Source organism: Magnolia sinica, chromosome 9, assembly GCF_029962835.1.
Source record: "Magnolia sinica isolate HGM2019 chromosome 9, MsV1, whole genome shotgun sequence".
NCBI classification, from domain to species: Eukaryota; Viridiplantae; Streptophyta; class Magnoliopsida; order Magnoliales; family Magnoliaceae; genus Magnolia; species Magnolia sinica.
The window spans coordinates 88773190-88790386 of record NC_080581.1 but is presented as its reverse complement, the minus strand read 5'-3'; the positions used below and the strand labels follow the sequence as shown (position 1 = coordinate 88790386).

Sequence of the window (17197 nt, the reverse complement as noted above, 5' to 3'; positions counted from 1 at the left end):
TTTAGCTTGAAAAATTTTTGAGCCAAGTTCAAGCTTGCTTGAGCTCGACCTGACTCAGATCGAACCTCAACTCGAATTGACTCAGATCGAATTGGCTCGATGATTCCATTATTTTGATATTGATGTTGCTCGCCAAGTGTTTGATGAAATGACGAAGTGAAGTATTGTTTCAGGTGCATACATTCTTCATAGGATTGACTAGTGGTGAAGAAAGAACTAATATGAAACAAATATTTCACATTATAAAACTATTAGAATTTTGATGTTGCCCACCCAGTGTTTAATGAAATACCTGTATGCTGCTCTTAATGTTTTGCATTATGTGAAAAATAGAGGATGCAGAAAATGTTGCATGATCTCGAACTGCTGGAGCTGTTGACCGAACCGAGAGCTGGTCAGTCAGACTCGAGGACCGAGCTGAGTTCGAGCTAGGATGAGCTACTGGCCGAGCTGAGCCAGTCTCGACTCGGTACAACAACTGTACAGCTCTACCCAACACACCACTGTTGGGGGTGGTGTTAGCGACACAACTGATCCGCGTCCTCTACAAATTGACGACTAGTAAAAGAGATATACAACCTTCAGATAAAATGGTTGTTTGGCTAATTTCTTAAAAAATTAATTAAAATAGCCTTTGATTTTTTATTATGACACCGCAAAGTAGTGCTGCTAATGTTAATGATGATGTGTATCATGTAAGATCCCTATAAGGTGGGTCTCATCGATCAACCGTCTAGATTGTCCTGAAGGCTGGATAATGTAATCGGGTAAACCAGTGAGCCCCACAGCAATGGGTTTATTTGAGTGCTGCTAGGATTGTAACGTGTGGAGCCGTGGAAGAGAGTTTTGATGAGTTTCAAACTCTCCAACCCTATAACCTATATAATGAGGCTGGGTCTCCAATCCTACATCACAACAAAAAAAAGCTCTCTGAAGAGGTGTGAAGGAAAGGAAGATCTGGCATTCACAATCACAATGCAAGAAAAAAGAAAAATTCTATTTGTGGCAAGCAGAAGATCCAGATTAGAAATGAGATATGGTTACATTGAAGATTAGAAATGAAATAAGGCTACATTGAAGTCATACAGCGAATTGCATGAGGAAAAAAAAAAAAAAAGAAGAAAAAAGCCTTCCTTAGTGGCCTTTGATGATAAGAGAGGGTATGCGTCGGATCTTGAACCAGTCCACTCCCTCTTCTCTCACCCTTTCCTTGAATTCTTCCGGCATCTTTTTTATCACCAATTCTCGAAGGGTAGTAACATGTCCCAATCCATCAGGAACCATTTTCAATCTTCTGCACTTAAGAATCTCTAAGAATCTAAGATTAGGCATTGCTCCTTCCTCCACTCTCCATTCCTCTAATTCATCCAAGTTAAGAATCCACAAATGCTCGAGCTGACGAAACCCTCCAACAGAGCACACCATTTCCTTGTAACATCCCACATTACACAATGTAAGCATTCGAAGATACGGCAGCTTCTCCAGCACTCCCATTGGGTCTCGTTCTAACTGGGACCTCTCCAAGTTTAGCTGAGTGAGGTTAGGTGGGAATTCATGCAAAGATGGTAATTTCTCTAAGGTTCCACTCAAACTCATATTATACAGATGCTGATGATTTAAGAAGGACGCCAAAGGTAGAATTGAGTTGCATCCCCAACTCACCTCTAGCCACAATGATCTAAGGTGATTCAATTTACAAAGGGAATGGGATAATGTAATTTTGAAATCTCCCATTATTCCCAATTCTCTCAAATTGGTCATTCTTTCCAACCTTTCTTCTATCCAGCTGCCTGCCTCTACTACTTCTAGAGTCTGGAGATTGCTTAAGCGATGGAGTTGCATGCTTTCACTGATTTTACATTTCTCTGAAGTTTTCGATAGCCGTAGATGCCGCAACTGTTTCATCTTCCATACATCATCTGGTAGCTTGTTGACGCCTGTATGCCGTAGATCGAGAGTCTGTAAATTGGAGAGGCGGGTTATGGTGGATGGTAGACTTTTTAACCAGCGCACCTTGAGACAAAGATACCTCAAGTGGATTAAGTACCCAATTTCATCAGGGAGATCAGAGATTCCATGGATTTGGAGATGCATCACCCTAAGAAATTTAAAAGCTCCAACAAGAATTTTCAACTGCGGTTTCTCGAGCATTTCTCTATTTCTGCTGAAGTGCATTTCTCTATCTCTGCTGAAGTGCAACAGAGAACGGAGATGTGGAATGGAGCGGTTAAGAGAAATGGACTTACTGATATCACCAGAAGTAATTGCAAGTCGGCGTGCTTTCATCGGTGATGTAGACGCTATGTTCCTATACACTTCCAGAAATATCTCCTCCTTGGCTTTTGCTATTGAGAGGTCATGTAGAAGATCATGAATACAGCATGTTTTAGCTGTTCCATTGCTCTTCCTTTCCGCTACCTGAATCAAGCTTCTGCCGACGAGCTCATTGAGATAATCCTCAGCAACATCCTCCACTTCTTCTTCTCCTATTCTCTGTACAAATCCTTCTGCTATCCACATCTTAATCAATTTCGCCACAGGGATTTCAAAGTCCTCAGGAAAAGCTCCAAAATAAAGAAAGCAGGGCTTCAAGTAATAGGGCATGTCATGGTAGCTCAACGCCAATATCCCCAATATCCCATCTTCTTTGCTTTCATGTAACCACCATTCCACTCGTTTAAGCACTTTATCCCACTCATTCACTGACTTCTCTTTCCTCGATAGGACGCCTCCTAATACTGCAATAGCTAGAGGTAAACCTCCACATTTCGCAATGATCTTTCTCCCCAATTCCTCCAGATTTAGAGGGCATGAAGGAGCAAGATTTCCAGGAAGTGCTTTCTTACAAAACAATACCCAGCTTTCACTTTCATCAAGAAAACGTATTTTATGAGGTGTGCTCCGTGCATCTGCATACTTGGCTATTTCTTCATTGCGAGTCGTGAGCAGCACTCTACTGCCCTTTGCCTTATCTGGAAACGCAGCGACCAAACCATCCCAAGCATCTCTGGTCCATATATCATCAATTACCACCAGATATCTCTTCCCTTCCAAGTACTCAAAGAGCTTCCTCCCCAAAACTTCCTCAGAAGTAGAATCCATTTCGTCTCGCGAGAGGCTTGTAAAGTAATTTATAATACTTACTAAAAGCTCTCTCACATGATATTCTTGAGACACATACACCCAAGCATGAAAATCAAAACTCTTCTTTACATGGATGTTATTATAAACTTTCTTAGCGAGAGTAGTCTTACCTATTCCTCCCATACCAGTAATCGAAACGACAACACGCCGCGCATCTCCTTCAATCAGCTGCCCCACCAGTGTCTTTGTCTCATCTTCAACACCAACGACATCGGCTTCCTCGACGATAGGAGCCCTCTTTTGCCTCCATATCTGGTTTTGATTTGAAGAAGATGAAGCTTCTTGTAATGCTGGTATATTGCCGATGCCGTAATCTGATCTGTTGGATGAAATCTGATTGAGCCTTCTTTCTATGTCGCTGATCTTCTTTCCAAGATTGTGGATGGTTGGTATGTCTTTGATGCAACAAGCAAAACTTCGTATGGATCTCTTGAATCCAGCACTTGTTTCTCTTCGTTGCTTTTCAATGTTGAAGATGTAGGAGTCGATGATGTCCTCGGCATCATAAGCTGCTTCTCTTATTTGAGCTACCCAAACCTTTACTCTGTCATTCTCTCTGCGATTCCCATGGAGGTCTTTGAGTAAGGCATGCATCCATTCAAGTTTGTCTCGAAGTGATCTGATCCGTCCATCTACTCCGAGTAGCAATTCTGCTTCTTGAGTTAGAAAATCATTCAGTCTTTGTATGACGAACTGAACTGCAATCTCAGCCATTCTCTCTCTCTCTCTCTCTCTATCCTTCAAATGAAAAGATATGAAAACGGACGGTGGGTGGCTAACAGTGTAGTGTCAACTGAGTGGGTGTACTAACAAGCTAAAAAAATAAAAAATAAAAAAAAATGAAAACGGAAAACTCATATTTACCACACATGTTGCGTGGTTGAATGGCCGACCGTCTGTGTTGAAGGCAGGTGGGATTCTGGTGCCGACGCTCCTCATTGGTCCACGTAATCACCGATGACATCAGCTGAGTTCGGAGCGTGGTTTTGGAACCCCAGGATTCGGAACTCTCGGGATTTGAAACTCCCTGGATTTGCAATCCTCCGTGCGTGTTTGGCACCCTTCGAGTGTATCAACTTTAATCCAAAAGTACCGGTACATGGTACATTTGTGGGGTTTGAATTTAATTACTAAATTAACTTTAATATCTCTAATTAGTGAGATATATAATTTTTGATACAATGGTTGTGATAAGCCCTCTGAAAGATATGTTTTACCTGGAAATCATGAAATTCCAAGTCTCGGATGGGCTGTAAGCGCAAGATCATGTTTGAGTGACTAACCAACAATTTTTAATCATTGATTAACATGGACAATGTGTGGACGCTGTTGGACAATGTTTGGACGGTGCCGATTTTCATGGACAATGTTTGGCGGGTGCTTATCATCATTAGTGGGCCATGTGCCTAATATAATGATAATATAGTAACACATATGTTACACCTGCAACTACTGAAATGACCTTAAGTGTAATTCAAGCTCTCATCGTTGACTCCAAACCCCTTAGAAAAAGATTTAAAACCCCTTGGATTTGAAATCCCTATTCCAGTATGTTGCCAAACAACTAAGGGATTTGACACCCCCTCACATCCCCTCCGGTGCCAAACAACCCCTAAAAATACATACCTTTTTGGCACCCCTAAAAATACATACCTATTTGCAGTTCGCCGGTAGAAAAACACACTATATTTTCTCATTCTCACTGATAGGATTGGGTACTGCACAACAAGCAACCCTGATGTATGTGCTGTATCTATGATGTCCACCGTCCTAATGAGTCCAAAAACGAGGTGGCTCCGAACTCCAAGAGGACACCATATGGTAAGTCGCGGGGATTCAACGACTAGTGTTGAAACCTTTCTGATGACTAACTTACGTTCATTTGCCATGTAACTTTTATAAGGCAATGTAGACTAGAATCAATGGAAAACACAAATACCAGCTTAGCCTTTGATAGCTTTGGTAAGTTCTCAACGTGGGCGTCCAATTTCTACTGTTTCCAATGTTATTGCCAACTTGAGCTTTGAATCTAACTTGTTTTAGGGTCATGTCTTAAAATAATCTTAAAATTAAAAAAGAAAGAAAAAAAGATAAATCATTTTAGGACAACCTAAAAAGAAAGTAGATTAATTAAATATCAAGTAGACAACGCTACAGGAAGTACTTGGATTGAACTCCTACAGGTTCTGGAGCTGATTGGGATGTTTATTTTCCATCCAATATAATGAATAGGAAACAGGAATATTAGCTTGATTTCAAACCTATCTTAGCCCATTCAAAGTTTTCAATGATAGGCTTTCAATCCCCGTTGCTCCCTGTGTTGTGGTTCACTTGAGCCTTTAATTTACATGTTTTTTGAGTTTATGGCCTAAACTAATCTATCAAAATGAGTTTATGGCCTAAACTAATCTATCAAAATGAATGGACGGGGTGTATAAAACATATACATCAAATGTGGGCCTCACTGAGGGCTCAACAGGACTGTTCTTTAGGTACACATGGAAAATACCCATAACAAATCCAGTCCGTCCATCAGTTTTGTAAGAAGATAATAGGACATGAATATAAAAATTAGGCAGTCCTTGACGCAAAACTACAGGTCACAAATATCATCCTTATACAAAACTTCTGTGGCCCCACAGTTTCCAATGGTGGACGTTCAATCCCTGCTGTTTCATGTGGTGTGGCCCACATGAGTCTTGGATCTGCTCGAGTTTTACATTCCTGCCCTATTATTCTCTAGCAAAACCGAGGGAGGGAGTAGATTTGTGATCGTCATCTCTGTGAGTCCCACCAAAGACATCAATCAAAATCGTATTCGAAATAAGGAAATAAGTAAACATAAGTAATTGTTTCAATGGTTTAGATTCATTTATTTCTTCCAACGTGTTTACAGTGCAGCGTGAGTAAGCAGTATAAAGTTTACACTTCAAACCATTCTAATACTTGCCAGAGCATCTTTAATAATTTCGGACCAAATAATGCGAAATGGATATGCATTGGATTCCATGAATGGATGAGATTTGGAATCATGCGAATTATTGGAGCGCGTGGGGAACGGGGATTGCGTCCAACCCCGCCCATCTCCATATATGAATGGGCAGGAGCTTTGAGCGGCCACCCTGATGAATGGATCTTATCCACACCGTCTATTCATTTTTTTTCATATTATTTTAGGTTATAGGCCTAAAAATGAGGCAGTTCCAAGGTTCAAGTGGATTACATGATGGGGATTAAACTCTTACAGTTGAAAACTTCCTGGGGTCACAGAAGTTTTGAATGGAGATGATATTTGTGTTTTCTCTTAATCTAGGTCTATGTAGCTTTATGAATAGGTTGGATGGAAAATAAACATCACAGTGGGCTTTAGAAAAGTTTCAACGGTGAGAATCATTATCACTGCTGCTTCCTGTGGTGTGGTCCACTTGAGCGTTTAATCTCGTCTTTTTCATGATTATATGCTAAATGATACGAAAAAACATAGATGGACGGCGTGGATAAGATCAATACACAACATTGGCCACTCAAAGCTCCTGTCCATTCCCAGCTGGTGACGGGCGGGGGTAGGACGCAATCCGCGTCCCTGTCTAGGGGTAGGAAAGGGACGTGGATTGCCTGTAAAGACGTAGATGCCTTGCAGTCCACGCAGAGTGCACATTTCGTCCCTTTGTGGGCCTCACATGGTGCATGTATTAAATCCATCCACTGCTTCAGTTACTTTTAGGGCCTGTTTGGCTGGACCGATCCCACGGTATTAGGAGGTTTGGGATCACGATATCCCGGGATATGCATGACGAGCCAAACAAACTCGGTGGACTTGTCCCAGGATATAAGCAATCCCATGGATCTTAAAACAATCCACTGACATCACCATCATTACCTTAAAATTGATCCCATCCCTTGGTTGGAAGGATTGGAAGGTGAAATCTCGGGATATGCCGAGCGTGCCAAACAGACCCAGGGAACTTGTCCCACGACATAGCAGTCCCATGGATCTTAAACCAATCCACTGACACCACCATCATTATCTTAAAATCCATCCCATCCCTCCTAGTCCCATGGAATTCGCCCGGCCAAACAGGCCTTTAAGGTCAGGAGCCAAAACAAAATAAGACATTCAAATCTCATGTGGACCATACCACGAGAAAACAGCGGTGATTGAATGCTCATCACTCCCACTTGAGCTTCAGATATAACTTATTTTTGGGCTCATTTTAAACTCCCACTTGAAATTTAGATATAACTTATTTTTGGGCTCATTTTTTAAAATGAGCTGGTAAAATAGATGGACAACATGGATAAAACACATAATACAAATTGCAGGGTGTACTTCCCTTTGGGATGCATTGATGTCATCCAACTTTTGAGATCATTTTAAGGCATGGGCTAAAAAACGAGGCAGATCCAAAACTAAAATGGACTGCAAAGCATAAAGCAATGAATACAATGACACGCATTTTTGTCTTCTTAGGGCTGACTATGATGTTTATTTTTTATCCAACCAGTTCATAAGGTCCCCAACTAATGGCCTTATCTAAAAAAAGGCTTGTTCTTTGGAAGATCTATCTCATGTTGTGGGCTTGCATGAAGGTTTCAACAGTGATGGAATCCTTGAAAAGGTAAAGGAGTAATACAAAAAGTTGATCAAGGTCGCATATGGAGGTGTACATGAGTTGAACCGAGTCGAGCTTAGCACAACTCGACTCAGCTCGGCCACTAGCTGACCCCAGCTCGAACTCGGCTCGGCTTGTCCTCGAGGCTGAATGGCTAGTTCGGCTTGGTTCGGTCAGCAGCTTGGGCCAGTTTGAGCCAAGATTGAGCTTGTGTGACATTTTTACAAACACATGGAGCGTACTTTCAATTTCTTATTGTATGTAAAACAACAACAGTTGTTTATAGGTATTTCATCAAACACCTTGTAGGCAACATCAAAATCATGAAAAAGTAGTATTTGTTTCATATACGTACCTTCCTTGCAACCAGCCAACACTTCGTTGAGTCATTACATCAAACACTTGATGAGCAACATCGATATCAAAGTAATCGAGGCACCAAGCTGGTTCGATCCATGTTTGATTCGAGTTCGGGTTCAATCCAAGTCGAGTTGAGATCGGATATGCTCGAACTCAGTTCGAAATTTTTTCAAGCTCAAAAAATCAGCTCGGCTCGGCTGGAACTCAGTTCCAAATAGAGTCAAATTGAGCTTTTTTGAGTCGAGTTGAGCGAGCTAACCGAGCTAATTAACTCGGTTCATGTACAGCCCTAGTCGCGTATGGCCTAGATGAGGGGCTCACCTTTATATTCACCGTCTGATCCAAAACTGACGTGAGCCCCCACCACCCTGGAAGGGGTTTATCACCGTTCAAACCTTCTTAGGTGTGACCTACTGTCCAACAGGGTCCCCTATCCTACATATGGTGTATAACCTTACGGTTCATCCATTTTTCCAGCTTATTATAGGTGTGTACCCATGGATCAGTGGGGCCCACACAACGTGTGTATGATACTACTCATCCATCCATTTTGCCAGCCAGTGGATGGGCCAAATCCTAATCTCAGATGGACTGCATTTCAAGAAACAATGGGGGATTGACGTCCACTGTTGAAACCATTCGTGGGCCCACCATAATGTTTGTTTTCCACTCAACTTAGACAGGTTGGGCCCACTGTGGACTCCTACCATGATGTAGGTGTGTTATCCAGGTGGCCCACCTGATCTAACCACGGAAATAGACCACAGGCCTTAGTAGGCCCACCAAAAATGAAACAGATCCAAGGCTCGAGTGAAATGCACTCGAGGCATAATTCAGTGCTATCTTGCAAACATCACACTGATCTGACAAATATGAACTATTTGATCAGCGTTTCTAATTAATATGGACGGTTGAGATACTCTAAATGAAATAGGTCCAATTAACAATTTGATCCATCTATTTTTCAGGCCAGTTCATGGATTCTCATTATATTCTAAAGAATCACTTCTGTTAAGTAATTGTAATCATCATCCCATCGTAGAAAATAAGACCCAAAATCAAAGATCAATTGGATCATCCAATCGTCTCTCTGCACACACACATATAGTGGAGTGCATTTGAAATGGACTCTAACGCAACTGAGCAGGGTCAATGAAAAATGTCATTTCGACCATTTACAGATGGGAAGAACGTGATTTCCTCTGAAACAAAACAGAGGAACATCACAATACTAAAATGTTTCTAAAATAAGGTTAAATTGAAATCATAACGCAACCGTCCAAGGATTGAAGTGTAAAACTTAATGTCGAATTGCAAAGAACCGTACTATATGCACTAAGTATGGAGATCGAATAAATTGAATACATCGTGTACTTGCACTAAGTATGGAGATCGAATAAATTGAATACATCGTGCATTGCATACCTGCACTAAGTATGAGATTGAATAAATCGAATACATTGCGTACCTACACTAAGTATGGAGATCGAATAAATTGAATACATCGCATACTTGCACTAAGTATGGAGATCGAATAAACTGAATACATATTATACCTGATTGGGATGTTATCACTGTAGGCTTGATGTCGTAATCTTCTGCACCTTATATCCTTAGAGAAGCACTAGCATGGAAATGTAATCTTATGTGGTATGTAGGTTTGGGGACAGCTCTATTTATATAGCTTAGAGGATTGATGAGTTCACTAACCTTTAGATGATTTTAGATGTATTGCAACTAAGTGAGGTCCACTGGTATTCTCAATCACGTTATCCAACCCCTAAGGCAATCCACACCATTGATAATAAGGCCTAAGCTTATAGAATTCTTACATGAAAATTTTATAATAATAAGAAATTTTTTTAAAAAAATTAATGAAAAAATAAAAAAGAAAAAAGAAGCCATCCACTATTATCTGATGATAAGAGAGGGTATGTGTTGGATTTTAATTCCAGTCCTCCCCCTCCTCTCTCACCCTTCCATAGAGATTCCGCACCCATATCAACTGCAATTCTTGAAGGGTGGGTGAGATGTTGCAATCCATAAGGAAGCATCTTCAAATTTTCCCAGTTTTCAATCTCTAAACATCTAAGATTCGGCATCTCTCCTTCCTCCACTCTCCACACCTATATTTCACCCAATTCAATTTTCAAAACTTGGAGCAACGGCAACCCTCCAACAGAGCAAACCATTCCCTTTCCCATGTAAGCGGGCTTTACACATACCTAGATGAAGTTAAATACAAGTATCAGCTTGATCAGATCCTTCCATGGCCTCAATAAGTTTTCAACAGTAGCATTAAATCCTACTGTGTGTGGTCCATTGTAGCTGCATTGTTTTTGGCTGCATTGTTTTTGGGTTGTAGAAATTCGGTTGCTTGTTGTGTAGTGCAGGGGAGCGGATTAGTTGAGAGCGGGCCTCACCCAAGTAAGGTACAAACCTTACCAGGGGGCCCACCTTGATTTGTGTATTCTGTATCCAATTTGTTCATCTTTTTTTTCTTTTTTTTTTCATATCATTTTAGAGCATGATACCAAAATTTAAGAAGATCTAATTATCAGGTGTACCATATTCCAGGAAACAGTGGCGATTGAATACCATACCAATATAAGCCTCGATGAAGAGGAAAAACAAATGTCAGCATGATATAAAACATTTAGGATCTGGTCCACCTAATAATTGGATCTACTTCATTTTTGCGATAATGTCCTTAACTTATCTTGAAAAACGGATGAACGGGATGGATACAGGGTACACAAGTCAAGGTGGGCCGCACTGTCTTGGGTTAGGCCAGGGTCCCACCTAATTCACTCCCCGTGGTGCAGGCATTGCCGCACATTCCAGGTCAAAGAAGAAAACCAAAGTGTTGACATGTGAAACTTACATATGGGCCTCGTTAGGACGTATGTATCAGATCCACACCGTCCATCCATTTTTCCATACTGTTTTATGAAATGAAATATAAACCAAGGTAGATCCAAGGCTCAAGTGGGCCACACTACAGAAATGGTGGGAATTGGAGGCCTAATGTTGAAAATATTTGGGAGTCTCCTAAGGTAGGAAGGTGTCATTTTTTGGGTGGTCCACTTAAAGCCTCATTTTTTTGTAAAAATTATAGTCGGTGTGAATCTAAAACATAAATTATCATGGCGCCAGAGAATTTCCACGCAATCTAATCGGAGAGAGAAATCCTGCGTATTTTGTTAGCTAGCTAGGAAGCTGATTGCGTACTGAGTAACTCGGTACCATAAGCGTACTGAGTAATATCTGTGGGGTCCACCGTGATTTATTTATTTTATCTACTCCGTCCATCCAATTTACTTGATAATTTTATTGCATGAGACAAAAAATAAAGCCTATAAAAATCTGAAGTGGACCACACTATAGGAAATAGTATGAATTGAACATCTACCATTGAAAATTTCTGGGACGTCACCTTAAGTTTTGGATCAAGTTGATATTTTAATTTTCACTTCATCCATGTATTTTTGATCTTATAAACAGGTCGAATGAGAAATAAATATCACTGTGGGCCATAGGAATATTTCAACGGTGGAAATCATTATTCCTACAGTTTCGTTCGGTATAGTACACTTAAGCTTTGGATATGCTTCGATTTTGGGCTCAACTAGTTAAAATGATATGGAAAATCGGATCGACGGTGGAGTCATCGATGATGATGTGGTCCAATGAGAAGTGACGGCACTGAATTTTCCTGTGCCTTCAACGGATTTTCCTGTGCCTTCAACGGAAACGGATTGGCTACTCCCCCTGCCACCAGCCCGGTGGCTGATGGTCGGTGCTCTGTGGACCCCACTATGATGTATGTGTTTCACCCATTCTGTTCATCCATTTTTACAGATCATTTTAGGGCTTATTTTCAAAACTGAGAGGGATATAAACCTCAGGTGAACCACACCAAAGGAAAACAATAGCGGTTGGATATCCACCATTAAAAACATCCTAAGGCTCACTGTATTGTTTATTTGACATCCAATCTGATGAAGGGAAAAAACAAAGATCAGGTTGATCCAACACTTTTATAGCCCCCAAAAGGTTTTTAATGGTCTACGCTTATCCAACACTGTTTTCTGTAATGTGGTCCACTTAAGATTGGGATATATCTCATTTTTTGTCTCATACCATAAATGATGTGGAAAAATGGATGTACGGAATGGATGAAACACATACATCATGGTGGGGCCCACATAGCACCAGCCATTTGCTGTTGGCAGGGTAGTAGCCAATCCGTTCCCTCCTTCAACACATACCATCCGCACTCTTAACTCGAAAAAAAAAAAAAAAAAAACTGTACTCTCATGGCATCAATCTCAGGGAAGCTCTCATATTATGGTTTTTTTCAAAAAAAAAAAGAAAAAAAGAAAAAAAAACCAACGGAGAGGTTGGATGTGGCATCTATCAGTGCCAGTTCAGGGCAGAGAATTGAGAATCTAGTAGCACTGGAATTACCCATGAAGAACAAACAGAAGATTACATATATTATTCTCTAACATTTCACAAGATCTATAACAAGAAATCAATAAAGTAACACAAACCACTCAATTAAAACCATAATAACAAACATCTTTTACAGACGAACGAATGTGGTGCCCTGGCCGAACTGTACTTGGGCGGACGGTTCTGTAACGGAGTAAGAATTCGACTTCTGTGGGCCCCTGACACGCTAGCGACCAGCCAATCTCCATCAGCCACATCAGTAGATAAGAGAGGGTATGTGTCGGATCTTATACCAGTCCTCTCCCTCGTTCTCTCTCACCCTTTCTTTGAGTTCTTCCGCAATCATCGTCAACTTCAATTCTTTGAGGGTGGTTACATGTTGCAATCCATCAGGAATCATCTTCAATCTTCTACAATCAATCATCTGTAGAAATCTAAGATTCGGCATCGCTCCTTCCTCCACTCTCCACTCCTCTAATTCATCTGCCTCAACACTCAAACTTTCGAGCTGCAGAAACCCTCCGGCGGAACAAACCATTTCCTTTCCCATGTAAGATTCATCTTTCCTTGTCGAGTTACGTTCGCGTAATGTGAGAATCCGTAGGTTCGGCAGCTTCTCCAGCGTTCCCATTGGATCTTGCTGTATTTGGGACCCATTCAAGTGTAGCTCGGTGAGGTTAGGTGGGAATTCGTGCAGGTCCAGAAATTTCTCTAAGCATCCGTACAATATCATCTTATATAGATGCTGATGATTTGAGAAGGACTCAAAAGCTGGAATCGAACATCCAGATCTTGAGATTAGCCTTAATGATCTGAGACGAACCAATTTACAAACGAAATGGGATGATGCCATTTTCAGATCATGCATGTCCAAATCTCTCAAATTGGTCAGTTTCTCTAACCCAGCTTCTATCCAGCTCTCTGCCTTTACTGCCTTTAGAGTCTGGAGATTGCTTAAGCGATGGAGTGGCGTGCGTTTGCTGATTGAACATCCCGATGGTAGCAGTAGGTGTCGTATCTGTTCCATCTTACAAATATCATCCAGCTGCATGTTGTCCTCCGGACAGCATAGATAAAGTGTTTGTAAATTGGACAGGCGGGTTATAGTGGATGGTAGCATTTGAAGTACATTGAGACGTAGGTACCTCAAGTGGATTATATACCCAATTTCATCTGGGAGACTAGAGAGTCGTATATTTTGGAGATCCATCACCCTAAGCAATTTGAAAGCTCCTAATAGGATTTTCAACTGCGGTTTCACCAGCATATCACTGATTCTACCGAAGTACAAGAAGGAGCGAAGGTGTAAAGCGGAGCGGTTAAGAGAGAGAGACTTACTAATGCCACCACAAGTAATTGCAAGTCTGCGTGCCTTGGTGGGTGACGTGGGGGCTATGTTCCAATGCACATCCAGAAATCTGTCCCCCTTGCCTTCTGATATTGAGAGGTCGCGTAGAAGATCATGAATACGGCAGTTTTCAACCGTTCCATTGCTCTTCCTTCTTGCCACCTGAATCATGCTTCTACTGATGAGTTCATCTAGGTAATCCTCTGCAACATCCTCCAGTTCTTCTTCTCCTCTTTGCTGCACGAACCCTTCTGCTATCCACAACTTAATCAAGTTGTCCGCTTCAATTTCAGAGTCTTCAGGAAAAGCTCCAAAATAAAGAAAGCAGGGCTTCAAGTAATAGGGCAAGTCATGGTAGCTCAGGGCCAATATGCCCGAGATGGCATCTTCGCTTTCATGTAGATGCCATTCGAGACTTGTACGCACTTTGTACCACTCATTCACTGATTTCTCTTTCCTTGATAGGACGCCTCCGAGTACTGCGATAGCTAGGGGTAAACCTCCACATTTTGCAACAATCTTTCTCCCCAACTCCTCCAGATTTGCAGGGCATGGAAGAGCAAGATTTCCAGGAAGTGCTTTCTTACAGAACAATGCCCAGCTCTCACTTTCATTAAGAAAATGCATTTTATGGGGCGTGCTCTGTGGGTCTGCATACTTAGCTATTTCTTCATTGCGAGTGGTGAGCAGCACCCTGCTGCCCTTTTGCGTGTCTGGAAATGCAGAGACCAAACCGTTCCAAGCGTCTCGAGTCCATATATCATCAATTACCACCAGATATTTCTTCCCTTCCAAGTTCTCATAGAGCTGCTTAGGCAGGTCTTCCTCGGGCATCGTCTCGCTTTCATTTTGTCCCAGAGATTTTAGAATGCTCAGAAAAATCTCTCGCAGTCGATGTTCTTGAGACACAGACACCCAGGCATGAAAATCGAAATTCTTCTTTATATCGATGTTATTGTAAACTTTCTTAGCGAGAGTGGTCTTACCTATTCCTCCCATACCAGTGATCGAAATGACAGCACGCCGCACATCTCCTTCATTCAGCCGGCCCACCAGTGTCTTTGTCTCATCTTCAACACCAACTATATCGGCTTCCTCGGCGATGGGAGCCCTCTTCTCCCTCCATGTATAGCTTTGATATGAAGAAGATGAAGCTTCTCCGGATGCTGATATATTGTCGATGCCAAGCTCTGGTCTGTTGGACAAGATCTCATTGAGCCTTCTTTCTATGTCGCTGATCTTCTTTCCAACCTGGCGGATGGCTGGGATGTCTGTGATGCGATGAGAAAAACTTCTTAGTATTCTCATGAATCCAGCACCTGTCTCTCCTCGCTGGTGTGCAGTGTTAAAGATGTAGGAGTCGATGATGTCCTCAGCATCATAGGCTACTTCTCTTATTTCGCCCACCCAATGCTTAACCACACCATTTTTTCTGCGCTTCCCATCGAAGTCCTGGAGTAAGTCACGTATTTTTTCTAGTGTTTTTTCAAGAGATGTGACCCGCTCATGTACTCCTTCAAGGAAATATGCTTCCTTTGTTAGAAAATCGAGCAATTTTTGTATTGCGAACTGAACAGCAATCTCAGCCATTCTCTCACTCTCTCTTCTTCAGAAGTCTCTATGTTTAAAGCAAGCCTTTCATCAACTCCTTTGAAAGGAAGAAGGAAGATACCTCCATAAAAAAACAAAAGCAAAGGCTCTCAATAATTTTGCCTTTTGCTTTAGAATGAGCCGCGCGTCCATGGATTGCACTGTATGTAGGCCCACTACCATTGAAATATGGAATGGAATCTTTGAAAAAATCTATATTTTTTGTTTGTCATGAACAGAAAATCTATATTTGTATCAATGTGATTGGATCATATCATCAAAGACTGCATTTAATGTAGCAGTGCTAACAACATTAGTAATGATATGGACTAATTACAATGCAGGATAACTTGCATTAGGCAGCTTAAAACACCAAAGTCGACAGGTCTACTGTGTTGTCAATCGGCATAATATACATTATGTCCATCAAGTCGTTCACACCACAGGAAATAGTGGGGATGGAACACTGATAAAAACATCTTGGGCCCACGGAAGATTATATCTGTGTTTTTCTTTTCATCTAGGTCTGGGTGACCTTATAAATAGTTTCCATGGCAAATAAATATTATGGTGTGCATTATGAAGTTTTTAATGGTGGGCAATCAATGACCACAGTTTCCTACAGTGTGGTCCAGTTAAGATTGGATTATTTTATGTTTAAGCTCATACCCTAAAATGGCCTAGCAAAATGGATGAACGGATTAAATGTAGCACATTCATCTGCGTGGCTCCAATCATCCTGCAACCAAGTGCAAGAGGTAATCTGCGTCCGAAATCCCCGCGGCTGTAATAGTTCAAAAGAGTTAATAATGCAAATGTTGGGGTATTTTTTTTTTTTTTTTTTTTGGGGGGGGGGGTTGGGGGTTAGCTTGTCAGTACACACCCGTGTCAGTACGCACACTCCATGTTAGCCACCCCCACTAGGGATCGATACCAAGACCTCAAATGTTGGGGGCTTGACATTGAGAAAAGACGTTCAAAATATAATACTTAGGCAGCACGTGACACTTCATACGCAGCCACTAATACATCATGTGATATACATTAGTTCAAAGTAAAACCACTAGATTGTGAAACTCACCCCATTAACTCATGGTCCGAAATTCCTATCGTTTGAATGATTGCAACCTCAGATTCGTGAACATGTGCTTGTTGAAAGATAACTGTTGTATTTATCTATTTGGAGCCGTCCAATAAATGTTCGCCGGTCTAAGATGAAAATAATAACATAAGCTTATTTCTTTTACTCATGATATATCTAAACCATGAGGTTGTTGTTTGGGTGGTTTAATCTTTGTTTATTTCATGCTGCATATGCTATTGATATGGCCAATTTTGTCATTGGTTCAATTTGTCTTCAGAGGTATATGGCTAATCTAACCGTTAATGATAGGAAACAGAAGATGGAGAGAACAGCTCCGAAGTCGACAACGCTGAAGATGCTAAGGATAATGATGAAGATGGTAAATAGACTTTTGAAAATGACAACAAGTCTCTAATGGTGAGTAGGTTGTTGTACATGTCAAAAATGGAAATAAATCCGCAATGACACAATATTTTTCAAACAAAGTACACAATAAATCAAAAGATTTGTGATATAATCATAATGGTGGTAATAGTGAAAATATCGTGTCGAAAACTATGGTAAAAAAGCCGCAACCGAAGAGAGAAACCACCTCACTCC

General features: G+C 41.2%; 2 protein-coding genes across 2 annotated transcripts; both read right to left on the bottom strand.

Annotated features, from left to right (window-relative positions):
- Positions 1–1023: 1023 nt before the first annotated feature.
- Positions 1024–3927, bottom strand: LOC131256007 (putative disease resistance protein At1g50180). Its single transcript, XM_058257001.1, has one exon. It carries the CDS (start codon positions 3856–3858, stop codon positions 1135–1137), a length of 2724 nt encoding a protein of 907 aa, XP_058112984.1. The 5' UTR covers positions 3859–3927; the 3' UTR covers positions 1024–1134.
- An 8663-nt stretch (positions 3928–12590) lies between these two features.
- Positions 12591–15655, bottom strand: LOC131256006 (disease resistance protein RPH8A-like). The gene has a single exon (XM_058257000.1). The coding sequence runs from the start codon at positions 15511–15513 to the stop codon at positions 12832–12834; it is 2682 nt and encodes an 893-aa protein (XP_058112983.1). The 5' UTR covers positions 15514–15655; the 3' UTR covers positions 12591–12831.
- Positions 15656–17197: the final 1542 nt, after the last annotated feature.